At 46.1% G+C, this 25805-nt stretch overlaps 1 protein-coding gene across 4 annotated transcripts in view; it reads left to right on the plus strand.

The window, feature by feature from the left end:
* TRANK1 (tetratricopeptide repeat and ankyrin repeat containing 1) overlaps positions 1–8504 on the plus strand; it is a 110110-nt gene extending 101606 nt beyond the window's left edge. The window contains exons 22-24 of one of the 4 annotated variants that reach the window (XM_047770156.1): positions 1283–4332; positions 5355–5453; positions 7082–8504. In XM_047770156.1, coding sequence (XP_047626112.1) covers positions 1283–4332; positions 5355–5453; positions 7082–7179 — 3247 coding nt within the window. In that variant the 3' untranslated portion in view covers positions 7180–8504. The remainder of the gene's footprint in view (positions 1–1282; positions 4333–5354; positions 5454–7081) is intronic. The other 3 variants (XM_047770157.1, XM_047770158.1, XM_047770159.1) reach the window with 3 other exon arrangements.
* The last annotated feature ends 17301 nt before the right edge of the window (positions 8505–25805 follow it).

Here is a 25805-nt window from a genome sequence, read left to right on the forward strand (position 1 = left end):
TGTCAGTCCATAGCAGGTATCAGCTGTTTACATTTATTGGGTACCAAGTTATCAGGGTGCTGTGTACCCTGAGTAATCAACCACACTAATTCCCTTATGAGGCCATATGACAAAACCGACTGAGGGCACTTTTGGTCCTTTCACTTATTTAGTTAACCTTCTGTTCTCCCTTTTCTGGGAGAGCATTGAATAATCATAGGTTTTTCCCCAGGAACATTTTGGGGGGCTTTCTCATTGTTTTGTGTATCTTTATCAGCTTTCCTGAGATATTCAACTGACTCTTTTTAATGATATGTTGAATTGAGATCTAAGTGTAGTGAGTATTAATTGGAACCTCACACTAGATTTATCTGAGTATCTTTTGAATGCTATACATACTGGATATAGAAATCAGTTGCTTACTGGCCCAACTCAAAAGGTAATGACATTTTAGTTTTGAAAAAAAAATTAACCTGGTTAGTTCCTTAAACTTATTTTACACACCCCCTGCTCCATTAGCCAAAGCTCACGCAAGAGGTATGTTCCCTTCCTTCATCCTCAGTGACACCCCATCACAGAGGTCCTGTTGTAGGAGGTTTGTGGGATAACCCTAGGGCAGCAGGAGGACCCTGGGCATTTCTCTGGTTGTGAGGAGATGTGTTTTGTCCTGTGAGAGTTCAAAAGTCAGCATGTTTTATTGGATTGTCCCAATGCCTTGAAAATTGGTATGTGGAATATACTCACCTTGGCCAGCAGAGTCAAGGGGAGCTTGATTTCAGAGCTTCATTAATCTCCTACTGATCCAACCACATGCATTCCCGGCAAAAGAGAGAAGTCACAGGTTGGATAACAAGAGGCAGACTGATGTAGTATGGCTGGTGTGCCTGCAGCCCCTAGCTCCATTCTTTTCTCAATAATCACATATTGGACTCAACAAGGTCAAGTACCCCAAATGATTTGCAAGCTTTTATGAAAATTTAAGGAAATTTTTTCCAAGGTTAATTTTGACTCTGCCTAATTTTTACCCTACAGATTGACTTTCAAACTTAATTGTCACTGGTCTAGGTTGCAGTTCCACTATATTTTATCAATTAAACATATCGATGCTTGGTTCCTTTGGGGAATAAAGAATTAATTTTATCAGTGCAGAATGAACCCTTGATAAAGATGCTAGACAACTTTAGGTCCTATTTTACCATTCTGATCTACATGCAGGCATTTTATTTAAGTTGCTCTGGCCTGTGCCTTGTAAATCTTCTGTTGGCTGAAACTGAATTGACATTGATGTTGACTGTCATTGCAGGTATGAAGAAATGCTAAGGGCCAAGACCCTCCCCATATCCAAGCTCTCCTACTCGGCCAGCCAGTTCTACTTGGAAGCTGCAGCCAAGTACCTGAGTGCAAATAAGATGAAGGAGATGATGGCTGTGCTCTCGAAGCTAGACACAGAAGACCAGCTGGCATTCCTGAAGTCTCGAAAGCGGCTCGCAGAAGCGGCAGACCTGCTGAACAGGGAAGGTCGGAGGGAAGAGGCTGCCCTGCTGATGAAGCAACACGGCTGTCTCTTAGAGGCTGCCAGGCTCACGGCTGACAAGGACTTCCAGGCTTCATGTCTGCTGGCAGCCGCCCGCCTCAACGTGGCCAGGGATTCTGATGTTGACCATACCAAGACCATCCTTAGAGAAGCCCTGGACCTCTGCCATCAGACCAACCAGGTGTCTGGCATTGCTGAGGCCCACTTCCTGCAGGGCGTGATCCTGAGAGACTTTCAGAAGCTCAAGGATGCCTTCCTGAAGTTTGACACCCTCAACCACTCAGCAGGCGCAGTGGAGGCGCTCTATGAAGCCACTAGCCGCTGTGAAGCCAAGCCTGAGGAGGTCCTGGCCCTGGCCCCACGGGGCTTGGAGGTCCTCCTCAGTCTGGTCAGCGCCCTCAAAAGAGTGACCAACAATGCCGAGAAAGAGATGGTTAAGTCTTGCTTTGAGTTTTTTGGGATTTCTCAGGTGGATGCCAAGTATTGCCAGATAGCTCAGAACGACCCTGGGCCCATATTAAGAATCATTTTTGACCTGGATTTGAACTTGAGAGAGAAGAAAACGAAAGATCATTTCTTGATAATGACGGACCAAGTGAAATTAGCCCTCAACAAATACCTTCTCAACAGGCTATGTCAGATCACACAGAGCCTACTCAGGAAGACCTACCCGGGTGTCTGCACGAGGTTCATCGTGGGCTTGAAATGCGAGGATGGAAACTGTAAAGATTTCCACAGGCCTTTGCGGCGTCATGAAGCCAAGTGTTTGGTTCAGTCAAAAATACACCTGGTGGCCATCAATGGATTGCTTTTGGAAGCCAAAAAAGTGTTCCCTAAAGTCTTAGCTGAGGAACTTGAAGAGCTTGATTACATCTTGCCCTCTAATAAGTACGGCCTTTGCAGATCCTTCCTGGATGTTCTCTTCCCTAAGCATTTCCATCAGAGAGTGTTGTCAGAAAACCCCATGGCATGCAAAGAAGTCCTCAAACCACATTATAAATCCTTAAGATTCTACAGGTCAGCTCTGAAAGAGTATATCCATTTCCTGTTTCAAAACGAGAGGGCCCGAAGCCGCCGGGAGTCCACAGACCTGTGGCTGAGTGCCATGCAGGCTTTCCTCCTCTCCTCCAACTACCCCGACGAGCTCGAAAAGCTGCTCCATCAGGAGGAGGACAGCTACAACAGGGAGCTCAAAGCCCTCCAGGCTGAAAAAGAGGACAGGGGCCAGGGGAGAGGCAGCAGGATCAAAGGAATAGAAGGGAAATTCGGCATGCTGGCACCCAACAAGGATGATGAAAGTGCAGAGAAGACTCACCTGTGCTTCATCCGGCTGCTGGAGGATTCCATCCACCAGTTCTACGTGTGCCGGAACCCAGAAGATCACAAGAGGCGCTTTTTCCGTTTCATGAACGTCCTGGTCAAGAGGTGCAAAGAGCCACTCATCCCCAGCATTGGAAACACAGTGGCCCTGCTGGAGTTCCAGTTCATCCACTGCGGGGCAGTGCTGGCCCGCCTCCGGAGGAACTCCATCCTGTGTCTCCCCAAAAGCTATATTGCACTGTTGCACTACTGGGAGTTCCTGTTCAGCAAGAAGGACAGGGAGCCTGGGGACGTGTTCGCCATCATTCAGGAATACAGACCCAAGGACGTGAACAGAGCCATTCAGGATTTCCGGTTCCACCTGTCTTACCTTGTCAAGGTGCTCTGCGGTGGTGAGAATGAGAACTTCAATGTCCTGCTCGACGCCTTCAGTGATATCGACTACGTGGTCTCTGGGGAGGCGGAGCGAACCCTGGTGCTATGCTTGGTGATGCTGGTGAACGCCGGGGAGGTCCTGCAGCCTTCCTGCAAGCCTCTTCTGTCGCGCCACTTCCAGGAGATCGAGGCAAGGCTGCAGCTGATGAGCTTGGAATGCCCAGGCCAGGTCCCTGATCGGCTCCTTCGAGCCATGAAGCGGGTACTGCTGGCAGTCAATGTGAAGTCCGTGGCCGAGGCACTGCAGGACCTGCTCTTTGAGCGGGATGAAGAGTACCTGATGGACTGCCACTGGCGGTGGGACAGTGGGCACACCAAAGGGACTGTGGTCCGTGGCCTCTACCATGAGGAGGTCAGACTGAACCGCCTGCTCTCCGTGGACCCCGTGGGCCACCTTGCTGACACCGAGTGTGAGTTTGGTGAGGACGAGTCGGAGGAGCTGGCCTTGGAAGACCGGGACCACCTGCTGGCTGCCATCCTCTCACAAAAGCAGCGGAAGGCCTCCATCCAGCGGAAGCTGCGGAGGGCATGCCTGGTGGTGTCCCTGTGCGTCAGCTGGAGGAGGAGGGCAGGGGCCCAGACCGAGCACTCCAGGGAGGAGGGCAGGGAGCCCGGGGCTGGGAACTTCAAAAAAGCTGATGTGGACCGGACTCAGTGTGACCTGTGCGGGGTCAAGTTCACCCGAGGTCCTGAGAACTATTTCAGCCCCGATCAAGCATTTGAGGAAGCGGCTTCTGAGGCTGATGCCCTTTCCAGGGCCGAGCTGGAAGACGAAGATGGTCAGGAGAAGAACAGTGAGTCTTATGAGCAACACATCCGCCTAGAGGACCACCAGAGGCAGCAGGGGGCCTATCAGAAGTACTCAGAATTTTTCTATGAGAAGGTGGATCCAGCTATCGGTGAAGGCAAGCTGGTGGTGCAGGACATCGAGCAGAGCGTGTGGGTCCGCAGCCACCTGGGCTCCAAAGAGCACAGCCACGTGCTGCAAAGGAAAGTCCAAGAGAACATCAAGAAGGTCTTGGACACAGTGGAAGACCTCTACAGGCGGAAGGCCTGGGCTGGTGGTAAGGGCCCTCGGAAGTGGGACCCAGATGCTGTTAGAACCCAGGCTTTGAGAGCATGTGTCCCAGTCAAGCCCTTTGTAGTGATATCTGGCCTGGCGGTGATGGGATCTTGGCTTAAGCAGAAATACCAGTGAAGACAATGTGTTCTTCAATTATATCAAAGTCCTGTTTTTTGGACCACTTCTCCCCTAGTTAACAGTGTGTGATAATCTTGGGCCAGGATGCTTTCCCCTGGCGCAACAGACAAGAAAAGGGGTTGCTCACCGATCCTATGGAGAGGATATAGGGAGAACATTTCAAGTCTTGAGGAAACTCTTTAAACTTGGCCCGATTCATTTATTCAGTGATCATTTCTTGAGCACCTTCCATGTGCTAAACCCTCAACTATGATCTAGAGGTGCATAGCTGATCTCTTCCTTTTAGAAGGGACCTGACACCATACCCAGTGTGAGCCTTTAATAAGAATTCTTGGAGTTCCCTGGTGGCTCAGTGGGTTAAAGATCCAACATTGTCACTGCTGTGGCTTGGGTCACTGCTGTGTCACAGGTTTAATTCTTGGCCCAGGAATTTCCATATGCTGCCAGTTCAGCCAAAAAAAAAAAAAAGAAAGAAAGAAAAAGAAAAAAATGAATTCTTATGTGGCCTCTGAATCAGATTTCCTCTGACATCCTTTTTAGCTATGTCTTAGCAACACTGAGTGGAAGTTATGAATAAAATTAGTGAAATTCCATATCATTCTAGAATTCAGACACTCCTGTTTAAGGTAATGACATTTTGAACAAAAGCGTCCTCGAAAGGCTTGCTATTGGCAGTCTCTATACACAGGCAAGACTGGCCTCAGGCTGATGGGTTGTGGTTTCTGCTTCTGGTGGTGGGAGGCGACTACAGAGCTTTATGCTGCTATTCACCTCAGGGGAAGCAGACAGGCTCCTGGGAGGTGGGGGCTTGGGCTCAAGTGCTGGGTGTCCTGGTCCCTACAGAGGCCCCTTCACTCAGAGGCCCTCATTCTTTGGTTCCTATAGCGGAGGAGGTCATGGCTCAGCTGGTCGACATCCTGATCCTGTCTGTAAGGAATGCTCGGGAGTGGCTGCGGAAAACGGAGCTGCGCTTGAAGGATGAAGGTGAGGAGTCCTTCATCCCAGGGCAAGGCTCTGGGTCACATGGTCCTTGGTTCTGCTGGCTCTTGGGTCAGGCTGAAGTGGGGCTGCCTGTGATGTGAGCAGTGCTCCCTCACTGTCTAGGAGCCCCACCCCCAGCAAGTCAGATCATTAGCAACAGAGTAGCTGAGTTCTCCCATCTGACCCTGAAGGCTGTTCTTCAGGGTTCATGCCAGGGTTTTGCTTTTTCAAAAACTTGCCACTCATGAGCTGTTATCAATGTTGTTCTGTTGCTACTCAGTGTTCCATACAGTGACTCCCAGGATGGGTAAAGTATTGCAAAACCATCCCCTCATAACTGCCTGTGCAAACCATTTGAGTAAGTCAATGAATATTTGTTGTCTAGAATGTATCAGCACTGTTGTTCTAGGCTTGGGGATATAAAACAAACACATATGTGAACAAAACAAAGTCACTGGGGAGACTTGCAGGCACCTTCCTTCAGAGGTTAAAGGCTGGTGTAGACTAAATCTATAAAATCTGGAAAGTCTTGCCTTCTGCCCATCCCACCTGCTGCCTCCTCTTGTCAGGACCTTCTTTCTTCTTCCTATGAGTATTTCTCCTGCCCCTAGTTGTCCATATGTGATTCCTCATAATCCAGATGCTATTGGAAAATCCTGAGCTCAGAGCTGGGGAAAACTGGAAGGGACTAGACACAAATGTCTGTGCCAATAAAACAATCTTCAGGGGAGTTCCGGTTGTGGCTCAGTGGTTAATGAATCTGACTAGGAACCATGAGGTTGCGGGTTTGATCCCTGGCCTTGCTCAGTGGGTTAAGGATCCGGCGTGAGCTGTGGTGTAGGTCGCAGATGCGGCTCCGATCCCACGTTGCTGTGGCTCTGGTGTAGGTCAGTGGCTATAGCTCTGATTCAACCCCTATCCTGGGAACCTCCATATGCCGCAGAAGTGGCCCAAGAAATGGCAAAAAGACAAAAAAAACAAATAAAAAACAATCTTCAGAATACAGACAGAATCCTTCCTGGCACTATGATATTTGTGATTGTTTCAAAAAGAAGATAGCTAATCTACCAACCTAAGGCTGCAGTTGAGTTTAGGTTTTGTTTGACTTCTTTTTCATCTAAAGGGCATCTAAAATAAGGCTGGAGGGAGTTCCCGTCGTGGCGCAGTGGTTAACAAATCCGATTAGGAACCATGAGGTTGCGGGTTCGGTCCCTGCCCTTGCTCAGTGGGTTGACGATCCGGCGTTGCCGTGAGCTGTGGTGTAGGTTGCAGACGCGGCTCGGATCCCGAGTTGCTGTGGCTCTGGCGTAGGCCGGTGGCTCCAGCTCCAATTCAACCCCTAGCCCGGGAACCTCCATGTGCCGCGGGAGCGGCCCAAGAAATAGCAACAACAACAACAAAAAAGACAAAAGACAATAAAAATAATAATAAAAAATAAAATAAAATAAGGCTGGAGGAACTAGCCTGAACAAGAACATTCTGGAGAAGGGTGTTTACTTTGGCTCTGGCTTTTTTTTTTTTCCCTTTAAAACAATCACAGAGACATTACTTCTTACTAGGATGTTATACATTGCAGTGGAGTGAAAAATCACCAGCCTGCCCTTTGTTTCTGTTTTATGCTTTTTAAACAGGTGTTGTTCAGGAAGATGATTACGAAAATGAAGTTGAAGACTTTGTTGAGCTCCGTCCTAGAAAGCGATCTCGGAAATGTGCAAAGCAGAGAAAATAACTAACATCCATACAGCTGCTACTTCCTAATCCTTCAGAACATTCCATCCTGACTTAGAATCCTGCGTGCTGGGGCAGAAGAGGAAAAGAGTGATGTACCTTGGCAAAAAAATGTGAGGGGAGGGGTCCAGCAACACCTTTGCTTTTCGTTCTTGTTATTTCTCTCTCAGTGGTGGCTTAGGATCTCATTTGTCCCTCAGAGCAGGGACCTCTTAAGTGTTTCCCAAGTTCGAGTTTGACAGGGCTCATTCCCCTAAAACAAGCTCAGGTGAGAGGAATCATAGCTGAAGGGAGCCTTGGGACATCCCCTCACCCCAAGCCCCCTGGCTTGCCATCACCAAGACACAGGTCAGTAGCCTGGACACCCCTCACCTCAGCATTGCCATTGTCCTGGCCTAGGAGCACCCTCCGTTCTCCTGATCTCCATTCACACTGCTGGCCACCAGGACCCCAGGCCACACTTTGGTCATCTCCGAGCCCACTCGTGGCATGGTTTCTTCTGTTATATATTAGCCCTTTTCTCTCTGTGGCAACTTCTCTGCCTGCCTTCTCACCATTTATTGAGACCATTCTTAGCTGCCTGGGCAAGTCGCAATTAGACTACCTCAGAATGTAGTCGAGAATTCCCCAACGTCGTTTGGGTAGCCAGCCTCAGGACCATCCCCCTAGAAGAAAAGGCTGGGGGATGTTGCTGGGGGTTCCGGCTTATCTCTCCAAGGCAGTCCTGACTCTGCCTTGGCTATGGTGCAGACCTTCAAAAAGTGTCTTGTATGGAGCCTTCTATGTCTAGTTTCCTGGGGTCTCCCTGGCAAGTTCACTGTTGTATCTCACCTTGACATTCCGATGCATTTCCCATGAGGGACCCAGTACCTGCAGAGGTGTAGGTTGGGGACAGGTGGACATCGGAGAAGTCAGCCTTGTGGTGCTGATCCATAGGGGTTTGGCTGTGAATCACTGCCCCGTGGCTGGCAGGTCTGGGGAGAGGAGGGGGCTGTGGATCTGTCTGCAGGAGGCCATTGCTGCCCACTGAGCCATTGGTATGTCCCTTTCCATAAGCCTTGTGGCCACTCCCTCCATGCCCCCAGCCCTCAGCCCGGCCTGGTGCACAAGTTCAGGCTTATGTTGGTCCTTTGCTGTTTGGTCATCACAGAGGAACCAGCCTTCTTCCCGTCCTGCTGCTGCTTTGCTGCTCTTTGCTTTTTCTTTATTGTCTTTCTAAATGACTCTGTTTCCTCAAAATGTCAGATTTCTAATTTTTATTAGGTTGTGGTTCTAATTTTTATTCCAGGTTTTTTTTATAAACTTTACTTACTGGGGGGGGGGGGGGAAGGAAAAAAAAATCAAATCTTTGGTGATCACATTTTTATAAAATTAAATCATTTCTCTTATGTGCCGCTGTCTGTTTATTTCCAACACTCAGAGAGGAAAGGAATAAATCCTGGGGCTATAAATCTTTCCAGTCAGCCGGTGGATGCTGACCAGGGCAGAAGTTTGCTGTGCTTTCTGAGACTGAGAAACCCAGGGACCCAGAGACCCACAGCTGGTCACATTGTCTCTTGAGGGCCTGCCCATGTAAGTTCTTTCCCATTGGGTGTTTCCACATAGGAAGCATGTGGACTGGAAGGGGTTTTTTCTGTGCCTCCTAATAAGAACATTGCCTGGGTGGCAGGAGGCCTGGAATCAAATCTTGGTCCTGCCCCAAGGAGCCCTATAGCCTGGGATGAGTCAGACCCGGTCCACACTCCCTGAGGGCAGGAATGCAGCTGCATCCTGGAGGGACTCAGGGTCTGGTATGGGAGCAAGATGGGAGATGAGGGGAAACAGCGGTGACAGAAGTGTGTCTCCCATGGGTGCTTGCAGCATTGACATAACCCAGCTGGGCCTCACTTTCACCTTTTGGAAGATGGGGCAGTCTGGGTTCCCAGCCTGTCTGGACACAGAGTGCTTCTGGAGGCTGTTCCATGGATTGGAATTCCCTGGCATCTTGTGTCTGTGACCCCAGCGTTGGCTCATGCTGGGCGAGCAGGACAGCTGAGCCGTGGAAAGCAAAGCATCCAGCCCTGTGCGTGCAGCAGGCCCAGAACTGGGATCAATGATCCCACCACCTTCTCTGTCAACGGCGTCCAACAGAATGACCCAGGGACAGCCACCCCCAAGAACCCACCTCTGCAGCTCATAAGGGTCCTTATAGTGTGAGTGTGGAGCTTATGGGAGGAGCATGGAATCCAGCCGCAGTATCGGTCATTCCCACTGATGGCCTGAGTTCTGAGGCCCAGTCCTGCACCCTGGGCTTTGGTGTCCCAGGCCTTGCCTGGAAGTCCAGGATGGGGGTGCAGTCAGGGGTGCCCAAGACCACTCCCAGGTATGGCAGATCACAAGGAGGGCTCAGCATACAGTTGTGCTTGGGCTCTGACTTATTACAGCGCAAGTGTTTATATCAGGCACCAACAGCAAAGGGAAAAGGCACATCAGCAAGGTCTGGGGACACCAGGGACAGGCTTCTGAGGGTCCTTTCCCTATAGAGTCACACAGGACATGCCTCATTCCCTCAGCAACTAGTTGTGACCACAGGTGTGAAATGCTGCTAGGGAGAGTAACTTCTTAGAGTTTTGGTGCTCATGGGCTTTACTGGTGCTGGCCTTCTGCCTCATACACATCAGAACCCCCGAGTCTGAGGAAACCAGGAGTTCACCCAAAACCACTTGATTTGTACAGACAGTCTGGGTGCTGTGGGCCACTTTTACCAGGTCTGGGGATAAGGGGAAACCGTCCTGAAATCCAGGTTCCCAGACACTAGCCAAGAGCAGCCTTGTAAGTAGGCCTCTCAGAGAAGGCAGTCAGGCCTTATGTTAACTCCTCTGCACAGCAGTTCCTCCAGGCTGGGACTCCATCCTGACTACTCTGCTGACTCACCTCTTGGACCCTCGTGTTTCCAGCTGTGGGATAAGCACATGGTGCCTCCCGTCTGCCTCTCCAGACAAGATGGTAAAATTTCAGGGACCGTTCATCTTCTGAAAGCCCATCATGGAGGAGTTCCAGTCGTGGGTCAGCGGAAACAAATCTGATAGGATCCACGAGGACACAGATTCGATCCCCGGCCTTGCTCAGTGGGTTAAGGATCCGGTGTTGCCTTGACCTGAGGTGTAGGTCACAGACGTGGCTTGGATCTGGTGTTGCTGTGGCTGTGGTGTAGGCCGGTAGCTACGGCTCTGATGTGACCCCTAGCCTGGGAATCTCCATATGCCACAGGTATAGCCCTAAGAAGACGTAAAAATAAAATAAAAACCCATCATTTTTGTTTCCTCAGACATTGATTGTAGCTCATGTTACCAGTCCAGGGTGAATAAACCACATGCAGAAGCCATGTGAAATCCTCAGGTACCATTCATGTGAATGAAGCTTTTTTAATTCTTTTTACCACCACACCTGCAGCATATGGAAGTTGCATATGCAACCTACACCAGAGCTCATGGCAATGCCAGATCCTTAAGCTACTGAGCGAGGCCAGGGATCAAAGCAGCAAACTCATGGACACTATGTTGGGTTCTTAACCCCCTGAGCCACAACAGGAATTCCAGCGAAGGCTTTTTGGATGTTTCAGTCCAGCTTCCACCAAATCAGGCCAAGGGAGTGACCCCAGCTGATGGTACATGAAGTAGAATCACCACCAGCTGAGACTGGCCCCCAGAATCATGAGGATTAATAAAACATTATTGTTTTAAGCTAGTGAGGTAACTGAAACAAGAGGGTACTGCATGTCAGGTACTATTAGGAATGTTGCAAAAGGGATCTCGAAGTCGTACAACAACTCTCCAAAAGTTGTTGAGTGCCAAGGAGTTCCCTGAAGACATAGCAGGTTAAGGATCTGGCATTGTTCCTATGGTAGCTCAGGTCACTGCTGTGGCCTGAGTTCAACCCCTGGCCTGGGAACTTCTGCATATTGTGGGCATGCCCCCCCCCCCCAAAAAAAAGAGAGCTCGACAATCACTCATTTATCTATGTGTAAAATGGGGCGTCTGCCTGAGGCCAGCAAGCAGAACTCCCTCCTGGAGCCCTTGTTTTTACAGTTTGCTGTTGGAAGGAAAAGGCTTCATCCACCTCTTTCCTTCGCCTGGTGGGGATCCAGGTCCCATAATACCTGGAACCTAGTACCCCGAGAGAGCCTAGTACCCACCCCTGGAACTCAGCATTTGTCATCTTAGCCACCTCTCTCCAGGCCCTGACATCTAGCCAGCCATGCAGGCTTCACCAGCAACTGAGACTTGGTTGCCAGGGCAACCTGCAGGAGGAATTGCTCTCATCACTCAGCTCCTGGGTTCTGGTGGCCCTGGGATACACAGCCAGCGGTGCTGGCCATCACATCAGGGCAGGCCTGCCCCTAACAGAGTGAGGCCTAGGTTAAGAATACAACCCGAGGTCTCTCCCCTCAGCCCTTCTCTTCCTACCCTTTGCTTCATCTTGTACCACAAAGATCCTCTCATGCACGTGTGTGGATATTCCAGGATCATGATATATCTGCCTCTGCTCCCCAAACTGTCGCCCTTGGCAACCGCAGCACATCAGCAGGGAAGAGGCCCACGGCTCTCTGGACAGGGGGTTCATTGGTACCGGAGTGTGATCTGGTGGGGGCTGTGGATATGAACTCTTTTCACAGGTTTGGGCCACAATATTTAATAACAGAGCATTGTGCCACTTAATGCCAGTCATTTCTCCTCATGCATCTGTCTCCAGGATCTTTGCAGGATGGGAATCTGGTATTCACAAGTTCTCCAACCATGACATTATCTTAAAAAACAAAACAAACAAACAAAAAACTTGTTTTGACTGCACCCATGGCATGTGGAAGTTCCTGAGCCAGCAATCAAACCTGCCACATAGTAGTAACCAGAGCCATAACAGTTGCAATATGGGATCCTTAACCCACTGAGCCACGGGAGAATTCCATGACACCATGTTAATCTCAATGCCTGACCTCTCTCTCTTTCTCTCTCTCTCTCCTTCACACACACACACACACACACACACACTTCTCCCTGGCCATCTCCAGGAGGCTTATCTCGGGGGCTGAGATGCCTTCGACACCTTCCCAGATGGAGACCATGTAATTGTCAGCAATCTGCGTCCCTGGGTTCATGATCCAGAGGATGAAGAAATCCATACAGCAGATGACTGTTCCTAAGCCCTGAGACTGTCTTGACCCAATCCTGTTCTCTAAACATGCTTCAGAGATTCTGCCTGTAGGGTGCAGGGCAGGTCGGGGTGGGTGGCTCCAGGAGCTACAGCCCAAATAGCAGAGAGTTGTTAAGAGTTCATAAGATGCCTCCCAGTTGAACTTGACAGACCCGCACACCTTACCACGACAGACACACCAGGCCTGACAACAACAGAAGAGAGCTGAGGCTTACGCCCACCTGCCACCCAGAAAAATGTGTCTCACTTGTTAAGGGGGAGGGAAGCCATCAGCAAGGTACCAGGCGTTCTTTAGGTGGGTTGTTGTTGAGAAACCTCCGTCCCAGTTCTGCAGAATCCTAACCCTATTCAGAATCCTATGTTCTCAGACACATCATCTTACTCTCCTCAGTGGTGATGTGAACTGGATATCTGAGAGGACCTTTTGAGGGGATGGGCTGCACTGAAAGGAAAACTGTCACCATGGGATCTTGGGAATGAGCCATGAGATTGAAATTTGGCTTCTTATTCTAGCCGTGGGAATTCAGACACAGTATTTAAAATCTCTGAGCCCATTTGGGCATTTATAAAATGGAAATAATGACACAGACTTGAAACTTGGTAGTCAGTGGGTTATCCTCCTTACTCCCCTCCCCCCCTTCCATAGCGGGACCGAGAATGTGAAAAGATTTTATGCATCTATTTCCAGGGCAGAGAGGAGTGGTCATGAAGGATGACTTGCTCTGGGGACTGAGCTGGGTCAGCTTTGTGTGGCCTGGATGGAGGTGGTGACATTTCTAAGAGGGCTTTGTTCCCAGGGGCCCAACCTTGTTTTTAGAGACTGAGACTATTTTTAGCCCAAGTTTTCATGATTCTGCAGGACAGCTGTTTCAGGGAACTATGTAGGCCATTCTGTGATATTTGGAGTCATCATTTTTAAAGTTAGGGAGTGGGACGGGGAAAAAGAACTAGAATAACTGCCTAGTTTCTGGAGGCATCCACGGAGATCCGCACCCACCCTGTGAAACACTGCAACCCAAATTTTCTTTGTGGCCACTCTGGAGCATCTGGAGGGGTAAAGCAGATGAATATCCTTTAGTTTCACATCAAGTTGAGGGAAAAGGTCTGTCTGCTTTCCATCATCATTTTTTTTTTTTTTTTTGCCATTCCATTTGCCAAGACCAAATCATGATGTGGAAAATATCGACAAGGCCTGCATTGTGAGGCTGTGGGAGGACGCCTTCTGCTCAGCAGGGGAGCAAAACCAGAACAGCCATCCAGGGGGCATGAAATGGACTCACCTTTGGGTCCAACATTCCTACTTTTTGTTTTTTAATTGTTATAATATTTAACTATGGAAAAATACACACAACATGCAATTCACCATCTTAATCATTTTTTTTAATTTTTTAATTTTTTTATTTTTATTTTTTGCTTTTTAGGGCTGCATTTCCGGCACATGGAGGTTCCCAGGTTAGGGGTCCAATCGGAGCTGTAGCTGCCGGCCTACGCCAGAGCCACAGCAACACAGGATCTGAGCTGAGTCTGAGACCTACACCACAGCTCAGGGCAATGCTGGATCCTTAACCCACTGAGCAAGGCCAGGGATCAAACCCGCAACCTCATGGTTCCTAGTCGGATTCATTTCCGCTGAGCCACAATGGGAACTCCTTAATCATTTTTAAGTGTTAAATACAGCCACACTTCCTTCCCCATCCATCTCCAGAACTTTCTTATCTTACAAAAACAAATAAAACTGTACCTATAGTATAGCAAGACCCCTTTTCCAACCACCTAGCCCCTGGTAGCCCCCCTACCATTCTACTCTCTGTGTCTATGATTCTGATTGCTCTAGAGACCTCAGATAAGTGGAATCATACAGTATTTGTCCTTTTGTGTCTGGCTTATTTCACTTAGTATAATGTCCTTTGGTTCATCCGTGTTGTAGCATACTGCAGAATTTCCTTCCCTTTTAAAGTTGAATAATATTTCATTATATGTATATTATCAGCATTCCTACTTTTTAATTTTTAAATTTAATTTTATCAGAGTATAGTTGATTTACAATGTTGTATTAGTTTCAGGTGTACAGCAAAGTGAATCAGTCATATGTATAATATATCCATTCTTTCGTCCCATATATGTTTGTATGCTGTACAATAGGTTCTCATTAATCATCCGCTTTAACAGTGGTACTCTTCCAATTCTTCCCTTGGGCCAACACCCTCATCTATGGTAACAATAAGATTGATTTTGAAATCTAAGAGTTTGTTTCCGGGTTTTTTTTTTTTAATTTTAATTTTTTCTATTACATTTGATTTACAATATTCTGTCAATTTGTTTCTGTTTTTAAAATGTGTTCTTTTGTATCATTTTTATTAGATTCCACATATAAGTAATATCATATGATATTTGTCTTTACTGATTTACTCAATACATTAATCTCTAGGTCCAGGAGTTCCTGTCGTGCCTCATTGGTTAACAAATCCAACTAGGAACCATGAGGTTGCAGGTTTGATCCCTGGCCTTGCTCAGTAGGTTAATGATCTGGCGTTGCTGTGAGTTGTGGTGTAGGTTTCAGACACAGCTCGGATCCCGAGTTGCTGTGGCTCTGGCGTAGGCCGGTGGCTACAGCTCCAGTTAGACCCCTAGCCTGGGAACCTCCATATGCTTCAGGAGCGGCCCAAGAAATGGCAAAAAGACAAAAACCAAAAAACAAAAAACGTCTAAGTCCATTCATGTTATTGCAAATGGCATTATTTCATTCTTTTTAATGGCTGAGTAATATTCCTTTGTGTATATGTATCACATCTTTGTCCACTCCTCTGTCAATGGACATTTAGGTTGCTTCTATGTCTTGGCTATTGTAGATAGTACAGCATTCCTACTTACAATGATTTCCATTAGTGAAATTCCATTCCTACAAGGGACCAAATAAATGTCTGCTTCAGGAGTCTATGGAACAATACAAAATTGGAGACAACTCAAATATTCAGCTGGGGCAAGTTGAACACCATTGAGTGTGTGTGTGTGCTCATAGGGACCAGGACATGGAGGATGGCTGCCTGTGGGTGTCCAGGTGGAATTGAGCCGCTGTAGTTTTGGTCCAAGTGAACTGCAATCCTTAAATATATCCGAAAAAGAGTATTTGCCAAGGGACAAATACTGTTTCATCTACTTTTTTCTTTTTCTTTTTTTTTTTTTAGGGCATCACCTGCAGCATATGGAAAATCCTGGTCTAGGGGTCGACTCAGAGCTGCAGCTGCCAGCCACAGCCACAGCAACATGGGATCCAAGCCACATCTGCAACCTACGCCACAGGTTGAGGCAATGCTGGATCCTTAACCCACTGAACAAGGCCAGGGATTGAACCCGCATCCTCATGGATACTAGTTGGATTCTTAACCCACTAAGCCACAACAGGAATTCATCTGCTCTTTTTTTAGGAGCTGTTTTAAAAAATCCACCAGGAGCCTACAATCTGAAGGGTCTAAAAATCCTTTTGCCACCCTGCACTGATGGGAGTAGGTGTGGAGTCAGGTCATCAGGGAGGGGCAGGAGGTAGGTGTGGGGAAGGGGCTGCCTGGCCAGCACAAGGAAAGGAAAACTAGAGGCCTTCTTGACTAGGGCTGTCATCCCACTAGGTATATTATACCAGGTATGTTAGATTGCTTGGGCTGCCATGAGAAAGTACCACAGACTAGAGGGCTTAGACAACAGAAATGTATTTTCTCAGTTCTAGAGGCTCCAAGTCTGAGATCGAGGGGTCAGCAGTTTGGTCTCTGCCAAGGCCTCTCTCCTTCACTTCTCCCTGTGTTTACATGGTCTTCCCTCCGTGACTGTCTGTGCTCAAGTATCCTCTTCTAAGGACACAAGTCATCCTGGATTAGGGCCACTTTACTGACTCATCTAATTAGCCACTTTTTTTTTGCCTTTTTGCCTTTTTGCCTTTTCTAGGGCCGCTCCCACCGCATATGGAGGTTCCCAGGCTAGGGGTCGAATCGGATCTGTAGCCACCCGCCTACGCCAGAGCCACAGCAACGCAGGATCCAAGCTGTGTCTGTGACCTACACCAAAGCTCACGGCCAAGCCAGATCCTTAACCCACTGAGGGAGGCCAAGGATCGAACCTGAAACCTCATGGTTCCTAGTCGGATTCATTAACCACCGAGCCATGACAGGAACTCCCTAGCCACTTCTTTAAAGACATTGTCTCCAAATACAGTCACATTCTGAGGTGCTGGGGATTAGGATTTTCATATCTGAATTTTTGGGGGACACAATTTAGCCCATAGCACCAGGTTAAGGCATCAGCTTTTCTGAGCAACTCTTGAGTTTGAAGAAGTTTGGTTGAACCATTAGCCCCAGGTGTCAAGCTGCAGAGAGCAGAGCCTGGGATGAAAGTTTTGGCTGAGCAAAGGGGACCAAAAGCCTTAGTCTTCTGATTGACTAGGATGCTGCTGGTACTGGAAAGGCTTGGACAACTGGCTGATGGGAGGCAGATGGGTGGGTAATAATCTCTGTTCTTTGATCTCTGCCTTCTGCCTCCCGTTCGTCTTTTCTTTTTTTAGGTCAATGCTTATTTTATTTCATTTTATTTTAGTTTAGTTTTAGTTTTTGCCTGTCCCCATAGCATGCAGAAGTTCCCAGGCCAGGGATCAAACCCACATCCAGTGACTACACTGGGTTCTCTACCCGCTGAGTCCCCAGGGGATCACTCTTTTGTCTTTTCTGATCTTACTCTTAAGGTGTTTCCATCGAGCCTGTGGCCTCAGTTTCCCTTGTGTGCCCATCACTTTTCAATGGAGTCTTCCTGTCCCAACACCTCTTCTAAAGACCTGCTGATCCCTTCTTTAAGTTCAAGGTGTAGGAGGTGCCATCTTTTTGGGAATCAAGTCTTCTGTCACTGATTATGTGTCATTTGCCTTCATTTTTTTCAGAGAAAGCATTCTTTAAACCATTTCTTAACTTTTTCATTACCAGTCATTTCCATTTGCACTCTTCAACTTTTGTTTTGTTTTGTTTTGTCTTCCTAAAGACTAAGATAAATAGTGTTGGCTCTGCAAGGCATTTGATTGATGATGACCTTGTTCTGCTCTCGAGAGCTTGTGAGTTCTGAGGCACCAAGTTCTCTAGACACAAAGGAATACAATGAATCCCACTTCTTCCTTTAGACAAAAGTTGTTCTGCTGCCAAGTGCTGTGGAATTATATAATTATCAGTTTTGCTTCGTTAGATAATTGTGCTTTTTAAATGCTTCCCTGAAAATAGCTTTTTTAAAGAAAAAAAAACTACATTTCCTATCTTCTCTGAAACTTAGCGAGGATTTGTGGGGGTTTTGTCCAGTTTTCTTGTTGCTAAAATGCTGCAAGAAATGACATTATTAAAAGTGAACCAGGACCAAGTTAGGACATTTTTTTATCCTTATTATCTTCTCTGACACAGAAGAGACTGTTTCACTTCCCTGGGTCTCAGGCTCTCCACCCACTCTCAGTGTAAGTGGGATGGTCTAAAGATTCATGGAACGCCTGCAAAATTCTTGAAATTTCAAACCAGGAAGGTTCTATGCAAGTGTGAAAAACAAAGACCAGGACTATATACAGGACAATGGCTATCCAGATGCAGCTATGACTGCCCTGCTTTCATAATGCAAAAATAGCTATGCTGCAGTGGTTTTCCGTTTGTATTTTACACGCTTATTTGAGAATTTATTCTGTTTTTAAATTTAGACCACTCATGGGAGTTTGAATCACACCATTTACCAACTTAGGTTCAAAAACAATCATCACAACTTTCAAATATTACAAAGCATGACATTAAAAAGTCAAGATTAATAACAATAGTTTCAGATCAGGTAGAAGAGTATTTTTTTTCCTCGCTAGGATATCCATAGCTGCCAGCTTGAACAGTGGGCCATGCTACCTCTCCAGCTGTTTACTTTTCTAATTTGTTGCTTCTGCTAAATCATAATTGTAGGCACTCAGGACATCAGCAAGTGTTTGACAGCTCTGTTAGTTGGTTTGGATATTGGAGCAATTTCTTCCTGAAGGCCACACTCCAAGGCTGCCAGATCGACAGTTCAAGGCACTTAGAGTCCAGGAGGATGAATATTTGAGCCTGGGAGGAAACACTGTTTGCATTCCTTTCTGCACTTGGTTGACTTAGCCCAGGAAAGAATTTCTTCATAGTCTGGTGCTGTATCTGAATGTGACTTTTCAACATGTTAGATAATATGAGATTGACTTCTTTTTCTGATGAATGAAGAAAATAAATGTTGAGAAAAATTCCTACTGAATAAGAAAGTCTTTTATACCACATTTAAACCTCCTGGTAAAATTCTGATATGTTTTTTTTTATATTTACAATTGTGATATATGAGCTTTGAGCTGATAAGCTCAGCCTCTGTCAGATACAGAACACGTCACTGCCACTTGTCACTTGGAATCAAAGAAAAGGTCTTTCTTTACATTATCAGTGACACGATAAAAAAATTTTAATAACCTCATCCTCCTGTCGATAAATTAATGTAAGCACACTTCTTGACTGCAATCATACTTGAGTATGACTCATACAAATCACGCAGCACAGAGCTGTTCTTGTTGCCCGTTTCTTCTCACAGCATGCTGAGAGGGCAGACGCTAGGGGCTGTGATTTGATCATACTTGTGATTTTCATTGGTTCCCTCGACATAGTACCACAACCAGAGGGCATTCTGATGGCCACTGCCTGTCCCCTGTCCATAAAGCTGTGTATGGATGGGGCTGTAAGAACAGGCCCTGTACTGTACAGAAATATTCTTTTTTGTTTCATGTGTGGCTTTTGCTCCATCAACCCCAACCCAACATTTGTTTTCCAGTACAATACAGCCATCCAAACAATCTCTCTTTCTGGTGACATGAAAGTCATTGAGCGTTTCTTTCTCATGTATGGGTCACACCTATGTCCAGAGGTAGATTACATTTTGCAGTGTTTTGTCCCAAACTAAGCTGAAGTAAATTATATGATGTATGTGCGTGCACGCGTGCACGCACACACACACACACACACACACACAAATACAGACAGCTCTTTCTTCTGGGATATCCCTCTGACTTTACTGGATTTCCTATATTATCATTTGGTAAGGACTTTTGCCAATAACCCTCTCTGCTTTCTCTCTAGGATTTTGTCCTATTGTGGCTGGTTTTACAAGAGACTTATTCCTGTTTTTGCTGCAAGGATTAAACATTGGAGGGATGTGCCAGAGCCTTCGTCTTTTTTCTCAGCCATTAATTAATAACTAGTCAGTTTCACTCTGGAACATGTGACTTATTTTGGCAAGAGTGGGGAGAATTTGGTTTGTCTGTAACTGTGGTTCTGTCACTGTGCTTAGTTTGAAAATAATGAATGTATAGATGACCTCAAGATAGATGGTGCCTGAGCATTCAAGGTCGGTAGATTGTTGACCCACTGCTGGTCAGATTTCACCTCTTCACTGTTGAGCCTCTTACTTGGTTTTAAAAACAAATGGACAAACAAACAGCCTCTCTGGCTATGTGAACCCATATACCAGTGACTTGTTCCAGCATAGACAGATTCACATTTGCTGCTTCTACTGGAATCTTCACTATTTACATTTAAAACATTACTTAGCATTCCAATGTGTATAATACCATCTCCTTTACCACTTTCAGGCTTCTATGAAAGGCTTCATTCGGCTATGAAGATTCAGCAGAAACAAAGTATATAATTACCCCTTAAGTAACCAGAGCTGCTATTGGAAATTAAAGATGCTCTATCAAGATTGTAGAATGAACTTCCAATTTTTAAGCATTAGACTGAAAAACTTTCCCAAGATCATATTAAAAGAAATAATTACAACCAAGTTAGAGATGGAGTAGTGACCGTGTATGTTGTCATAGTCGGGTGGGTTCCATGCCAGCAGAACACCAGAACTGGGCCTGGCGTGATGGTTAACAGAAATTCAAAGGTAATCTAGATTTTTTTTTAAAAACTGAATTGGGGAGTTCTTACTGTGGCTCAGTGGGTTAAGGACCCAATGTTGTCACCGTGAGGATGTGGGTTCGATCCCTGGCCTTGCTTGGTGGGTTAAGGACCTGGCATTGCCACCAGCTGCAGCATAGGTCGAAGATACAGCTCAGCTCTGGTGTTGCCATGGCTGAGCACAGGCTGCAGCTACAGCTCCAGTTTGACTCCTGGCTCAAGAACTTCCAAATACTGAGGTGCAGCCGTAAAAAGAAAAAAAAACAAAAAACAAAAAAACCTGAATTGGCTTGAGAAATTGCTTTAATTCATGAGCCAGGCAACTTCTCTGACATATCAACAGTCTATATATTAAAGAGCTTATACTTCAGGGTTACAATCTAATTAGTCAACACCACATCTTTTAGGAAGATGTAATCATGGAACTGTCTTTCATAAGGATATGGTGACTCTTCATTTTTAAAATTAAATTGTGGATTGAAGGGTTTCTAGTCGCATCAATCTTATTTGAAATGCGTCTTACCTTGGTGTCAGTTTCTCATCATTATTTTTCATGATCTTCATGTCTTTGGAGACTGGCATGGTGATTGAATATAGTACATACCCTCAAAGTGCTGGGTGATTATTTATTGGATGAATAAATGAATACACTGATCAGGCAGCAAGGCATGATGGAAGGAGCATGGGAGATGGAATCAGACATACCTGGATTCCAACTCTGGCTCTGCAACTTAATTGGCCATTATGTGACCTTGGGTGAGTTCTGTAAGTTCTCCTATTCCCAGCTTTCTCAAGGGTTTAAAAACAGGATACAGTCTCAGAATGACCCAATCTCACAGAGTTATGAATTTCAAAAGAAGTATCCCCTTCCCTCTGTGGAAGCTCCTGATAATTAAGAAATGTTTGTCTCTTCTCTCATATTGGACTTCTCCACTTGGTAGAGATTTTGAGACTATTTCAGAGAAGGAGCTAAAGCTACTGAGTGGGTTGGACACAGAAAGGGTTAGATTAGGGCAAAATGACTATCTCAAACCTGAGAATGAGAAACTTAAAATTTTTTTTCCAGAAAAGTTCTCAGCATTCTTCAACATAGAAGTAAAATTTGGTGGCTTACCCTTCTCCATTTCATTCAAAGACAGCACACAGGAATGTGCTGACACTGTAGCAGGGGTCTGCAAACTTTTTCTGTAAAGGACCGAAAAATAAATATCTGTGGGCCATATGGTCTCTGTCAAACTATTCAAAAGCAACACAGATGATATGTAAATGAATAGGCATGTCTGTATCCCAATAAATCTTTATTTACACAGACTGGCAATGAGCCAGATTTGGCTGCATAGTCCATATAGTTTGCTCACCCCTGCCTAGAGCAGCAGTTTGCAGCTCAACATAAGAATCAGGAAAGATCTGGTTATTTCATAGTTCGATTAGCATGCTTTTCTTTGTTCAATCAGAAGTCTAATTTCAATAACTAAAGATGCTATCTCAGTTACACAGATTAAAATGACAGGTGTCCCTAAACAAAAAAAACCTAAGTGATTGATTTGGCATCACTTTTTTCTTTTATTAAATTTAGTTGACTTACAAAAAAAAAGGAAAGATCTGTCCACTTTATTTCCATTTATCTTTGAGGACATCACTCATATCTGAGGTGCATTTCTATCCTTTATATAATATTAAGTTAAAGAGGAAGAATTTATTGGAGGCCAACAGAATCACTGATAAGTTTTTAAAATTTTATAGGGATTCCTGTCGTGGCTCAGTGGTAACAAACCTGACTAGGATCCATGAGGATGCAGGTTCGATCCCTGGCCTCACTCAGTGGGTTAAGAATCTGGCATTGCCATGAGCTGTGGTGTAGTTTGCAGATGTGGCTCAGATCCTGCGTTGCTGTGGCTGTGGCGCAGGCTGGCAGCTGTAGCTCCAATTTGACCCAAGCCTGGGAACCTCCAAATGCCATGCATGCAGCCCTAAAAAAAAAGAGACAAAAAGAAATAAAAAAGTAAAATCTTTATAGAAGAGAATCTGAGCCCCTAACTTAGAAATTTCTTTGTACCACCCTCGGTTTCAGTGTCCCATATATAGGCATGAGCCATACATCACATTTTGCAAATATGCTTGTGCATATGTATGTCTTTAACTTTGTGTGCCTACATGTCTTATTCTGGAATCTGGGGACTGGATATAATTTACTTATTATCTCTTCTTTTGTTGAGGTAATTTAGTAGCAATTACACATATTTTTTTACTACAGTCTACCTTTTTTAGAGTTAAGTCCAGTTCCATTTTCTAATTTTATACCTAATTATAGTCAGTGTTTTGAGAAAAGTCATGTCGTGGCCTATGATACTTGAAATCTTGCCCTGAATCTGCTACTCTACTCTAAGGGCATGAGAATGTTTTGGACTTTTCCTTTTATTACCATTCCACATTTGAAAATTGTTTAGTAGTTTTGCAAATGAGTTTGTTTTTATTGCTATAATACAGGAACAATTATTTGCCTCTTGCTTTTATTGCACTGAGTGCCATATTCTTGGGCATCAGGAGGGCCCAGATGGCAAGTTTAGCAGACATTGGAAATAAACTGGTTCATTTAAAAGCAGGAACTTGTATCCAAGAAAAGTGGTGTCATGTTTTAGATATATTCCTGAAATCATGTCTACACACAGCTGACACACAGTTATCTGAACCAGAGTGAGAAGAGAAATTATATGCATCAGCAGCTTTCACAAGGAATCCTGCATTTTATTGTAGGCACTAGTTTTGACTTCTTCCTTTTTAATTGTTTTCTTTTTAGAGCTGCAGCTGTGGCATGTGGAAATTCCCAGGCTAGGGGTCGAATTGGAGCTGCAGCTGCCAGCCTACACCACAGCCACACATCTGCAATATACACTGCAGCTGGATCCTTAACCCACTGAGCAAGGCCAGGGATGCAACCTGCATCCTCATGGATACTACTACTTAGGTTCCTAACCCACTGAGCATAACAGGAACTCCTGATTTCTTCCTTTATGAAAGTCTATTGGAGTGGACTTGGGTCAAATGACAAGTCTGCCAAAGCAGAGAGAGGCATTTTGGCTGACTTCAAGGTAGATAGGAATCACTGGTTGAATGGAATATGCCGCTGGCTGGGTCACAATACTGGAGGAAAGAAGATTAGCTCAACCATGACGCAGCCATTTCAAACCCCCTACTTTCCTATCTTTCTGCTGGTGGAGGTAGGCGGAAGTGGGGACAGAATAGTGAGGGTTTGAATTGTGCACTGGCAGTTTACTTAGGATGAGGATATAACGCTGAGTGAGGGCTGCACAGGGGCAGCCCGGATGGAAAAAGATGGTGGCCAAGATGGATTTGCACTAGCTGGAGCCCAGGGTATCCATGGAGGACTGGCAGGAGGTGGGGAGTGAGAAGTAGACAGTGAAACCAAGTCCCCCTAAAATGGAAATATTTAAATAGCTGAGGGACAATTATCTCTAAGAAAATTTCCAAAGAGTTTCTTTCTTCAGGCTTTTGCTCAAATGTCACCTTGTCAGGGAGGTCTTTCCTATACAGCCAACTTAAAATAAACACAGTCCTCACTCTCCTTTCCTTGCTTCATTTTCTCTGTACCCTTTGTCACCATACTTGCTTATTGCATTATCTGCCTCCACCCCCCACTAGAAGGGGAATGATTGGGAGGAAAGTCATTTGTCATTTTGTTCACTGTTGGTGAATTGGATTGTTGAAAAAGGTCCTCGATGATCACTTTGGGTTGTCTGGCCATCAAAGAGCCGGAAGCAAAAGTTCCCTTGCACACAATGGCTTCCTGAGGTTGTTGCAGCCATGTTGTGACCCTGAGGCAACAATCTGAGTCTGAGGGGAAAAGGCAAAATGTTGAAGGGGGCCCTGGGAAGCCTGAAAATAGATTTAGTCCTAAGGTCACCTCTGAGAGACTGAACCAGTGCAACAGCTTTCTCCTTGACTTCCTGTTATGTGTGAAGCAGAGAAAGACAGACCCTGAATCTGGGAGTGGACCTGGTACTCAGCCTTGATGTTCTGTTGAACATGAACAATTTCAGAAGAAAACCAACATCGGACGAGGCCACTCTGTGACCTACCTGATGGATCCAGGTAATATCAAGACCATTGCTGTAATCATATCAGTGGGCATGTGGAGAGGTGAGTGTCAGGGAGGAGGAAATTTTCCTCTCCCTTCTATGATCTTCTGGAAGATCTAAGAATTGGCATGAAACAGATTAATAGGACAGAAAACAAAGTTTAATAACATGTATACCTGAGAGAGACCCAGAAAAACTTTCCAAATGGCTGAGGCCCTCACCTTAAATACCACTCTCAGCTAAAGACAAAAGAAGATGTTGAGGGTGTAGACCTTACCAGGAAAAGCACAGTAAACAGGGGTACATTTGTGACACAGATTTGTCATTGCATCTTCCATTGATTAGAATTTCTAGAGATTTGGTCCTTTTCCTCTTCCAGGTACAGTGGAGACATCTAATAAACAGGAATGTCCTTTACGAATGTAAATGTTTCGTATACAAAGGTAACTCCTACTTGGTTTTCAGCATTTTCCCGATGTCTGCTGTTTCTTAGAAAATGACCATCTTAAGGAGTTCCGGTCGTGGCTCAGTGGTTAAGGAATCTGACTGGGAACCATGAGGTTGCGGGTTCCATCCCTGGCCTCGCTCAGTGGGTTAAGGATCCGGCGCTGCCCTGAGCTGTGGTGTAGGTTGCAGACGCGGCTCGGATCCTGTGTTGCTGTGGCCGTGGCGTAGGCCAGCGGTTACAGCTCCAATTAGGTCCCTAGCCTGGGAACCTCCATTTGCCTCGGGTGTGGCCCTAGAAAAGACGAAAAAAGAAAAAGAAAAAAGAAAATAACCATCTTAAAATAAGATTCCAAAGAGACAGAGTTTTGGGTGGCAAATTCTGCTCCCCTACATGGGCATGGTCTTCCCTTCATTAATCATCTCTCCCAGGAGGGGCCTGGGAGCCTGTATTTGAGGATGTGGGTTTGTAACTCTAGACAGTGGGGGAATCTGCAAGTTGGAGGCTGGGGCCTATGGTGTGCTTGGAAAGGTTAGAGCAATGCAAGGGGCATGGAGCAGCCTTTAAATGGTACCAGGAAGACATGACGCTGAGGGAGGTTTGCAGGGTATATCCCTTGGTATGAACAGAGGAGAGCAGGTCTCTGAATCTGGGAAGAAAGCAGGATACAGGGAGGCTGTGGGACCTTGGGTAAGTGTGTGAGAGCAGCAGGGATGGGGTAGGAGGAAGTGGGAGGTGAGGGAAGTCTCCTCTCTCAACTGCAAGGAGCGGCGAGGTCTTCTGGGGTCCTGGGGAAGCCTTTGGACCGCCACCCACAGAGAACGTGGGCGAGGCTCAGGTTCAAAGCTGACCGCCCCTGGCTCCCAGGCGCACCAAGAGGGCGGGGAAGGAGTGCAGAAAGGCCGGCCCGGTGGGGCGGGGAGAGGTGGGGCTG

This window comes from Phacochoerus africanus, chromosome 1 (assembly GCF_016906955.1).
Source record: "Phacochoerus africanus isolate WHEZ1 chromosome 1, ROS_Pafr_v1, whole genome shotgun sequence".
NCBI classification, from domain to species: domain Eukaryota; kingdom Metazoa; phylum Chordata; class Mammalia; order Artiodactyla; family Suidae; genus Phacochoerus; species Phacochoerus africanus.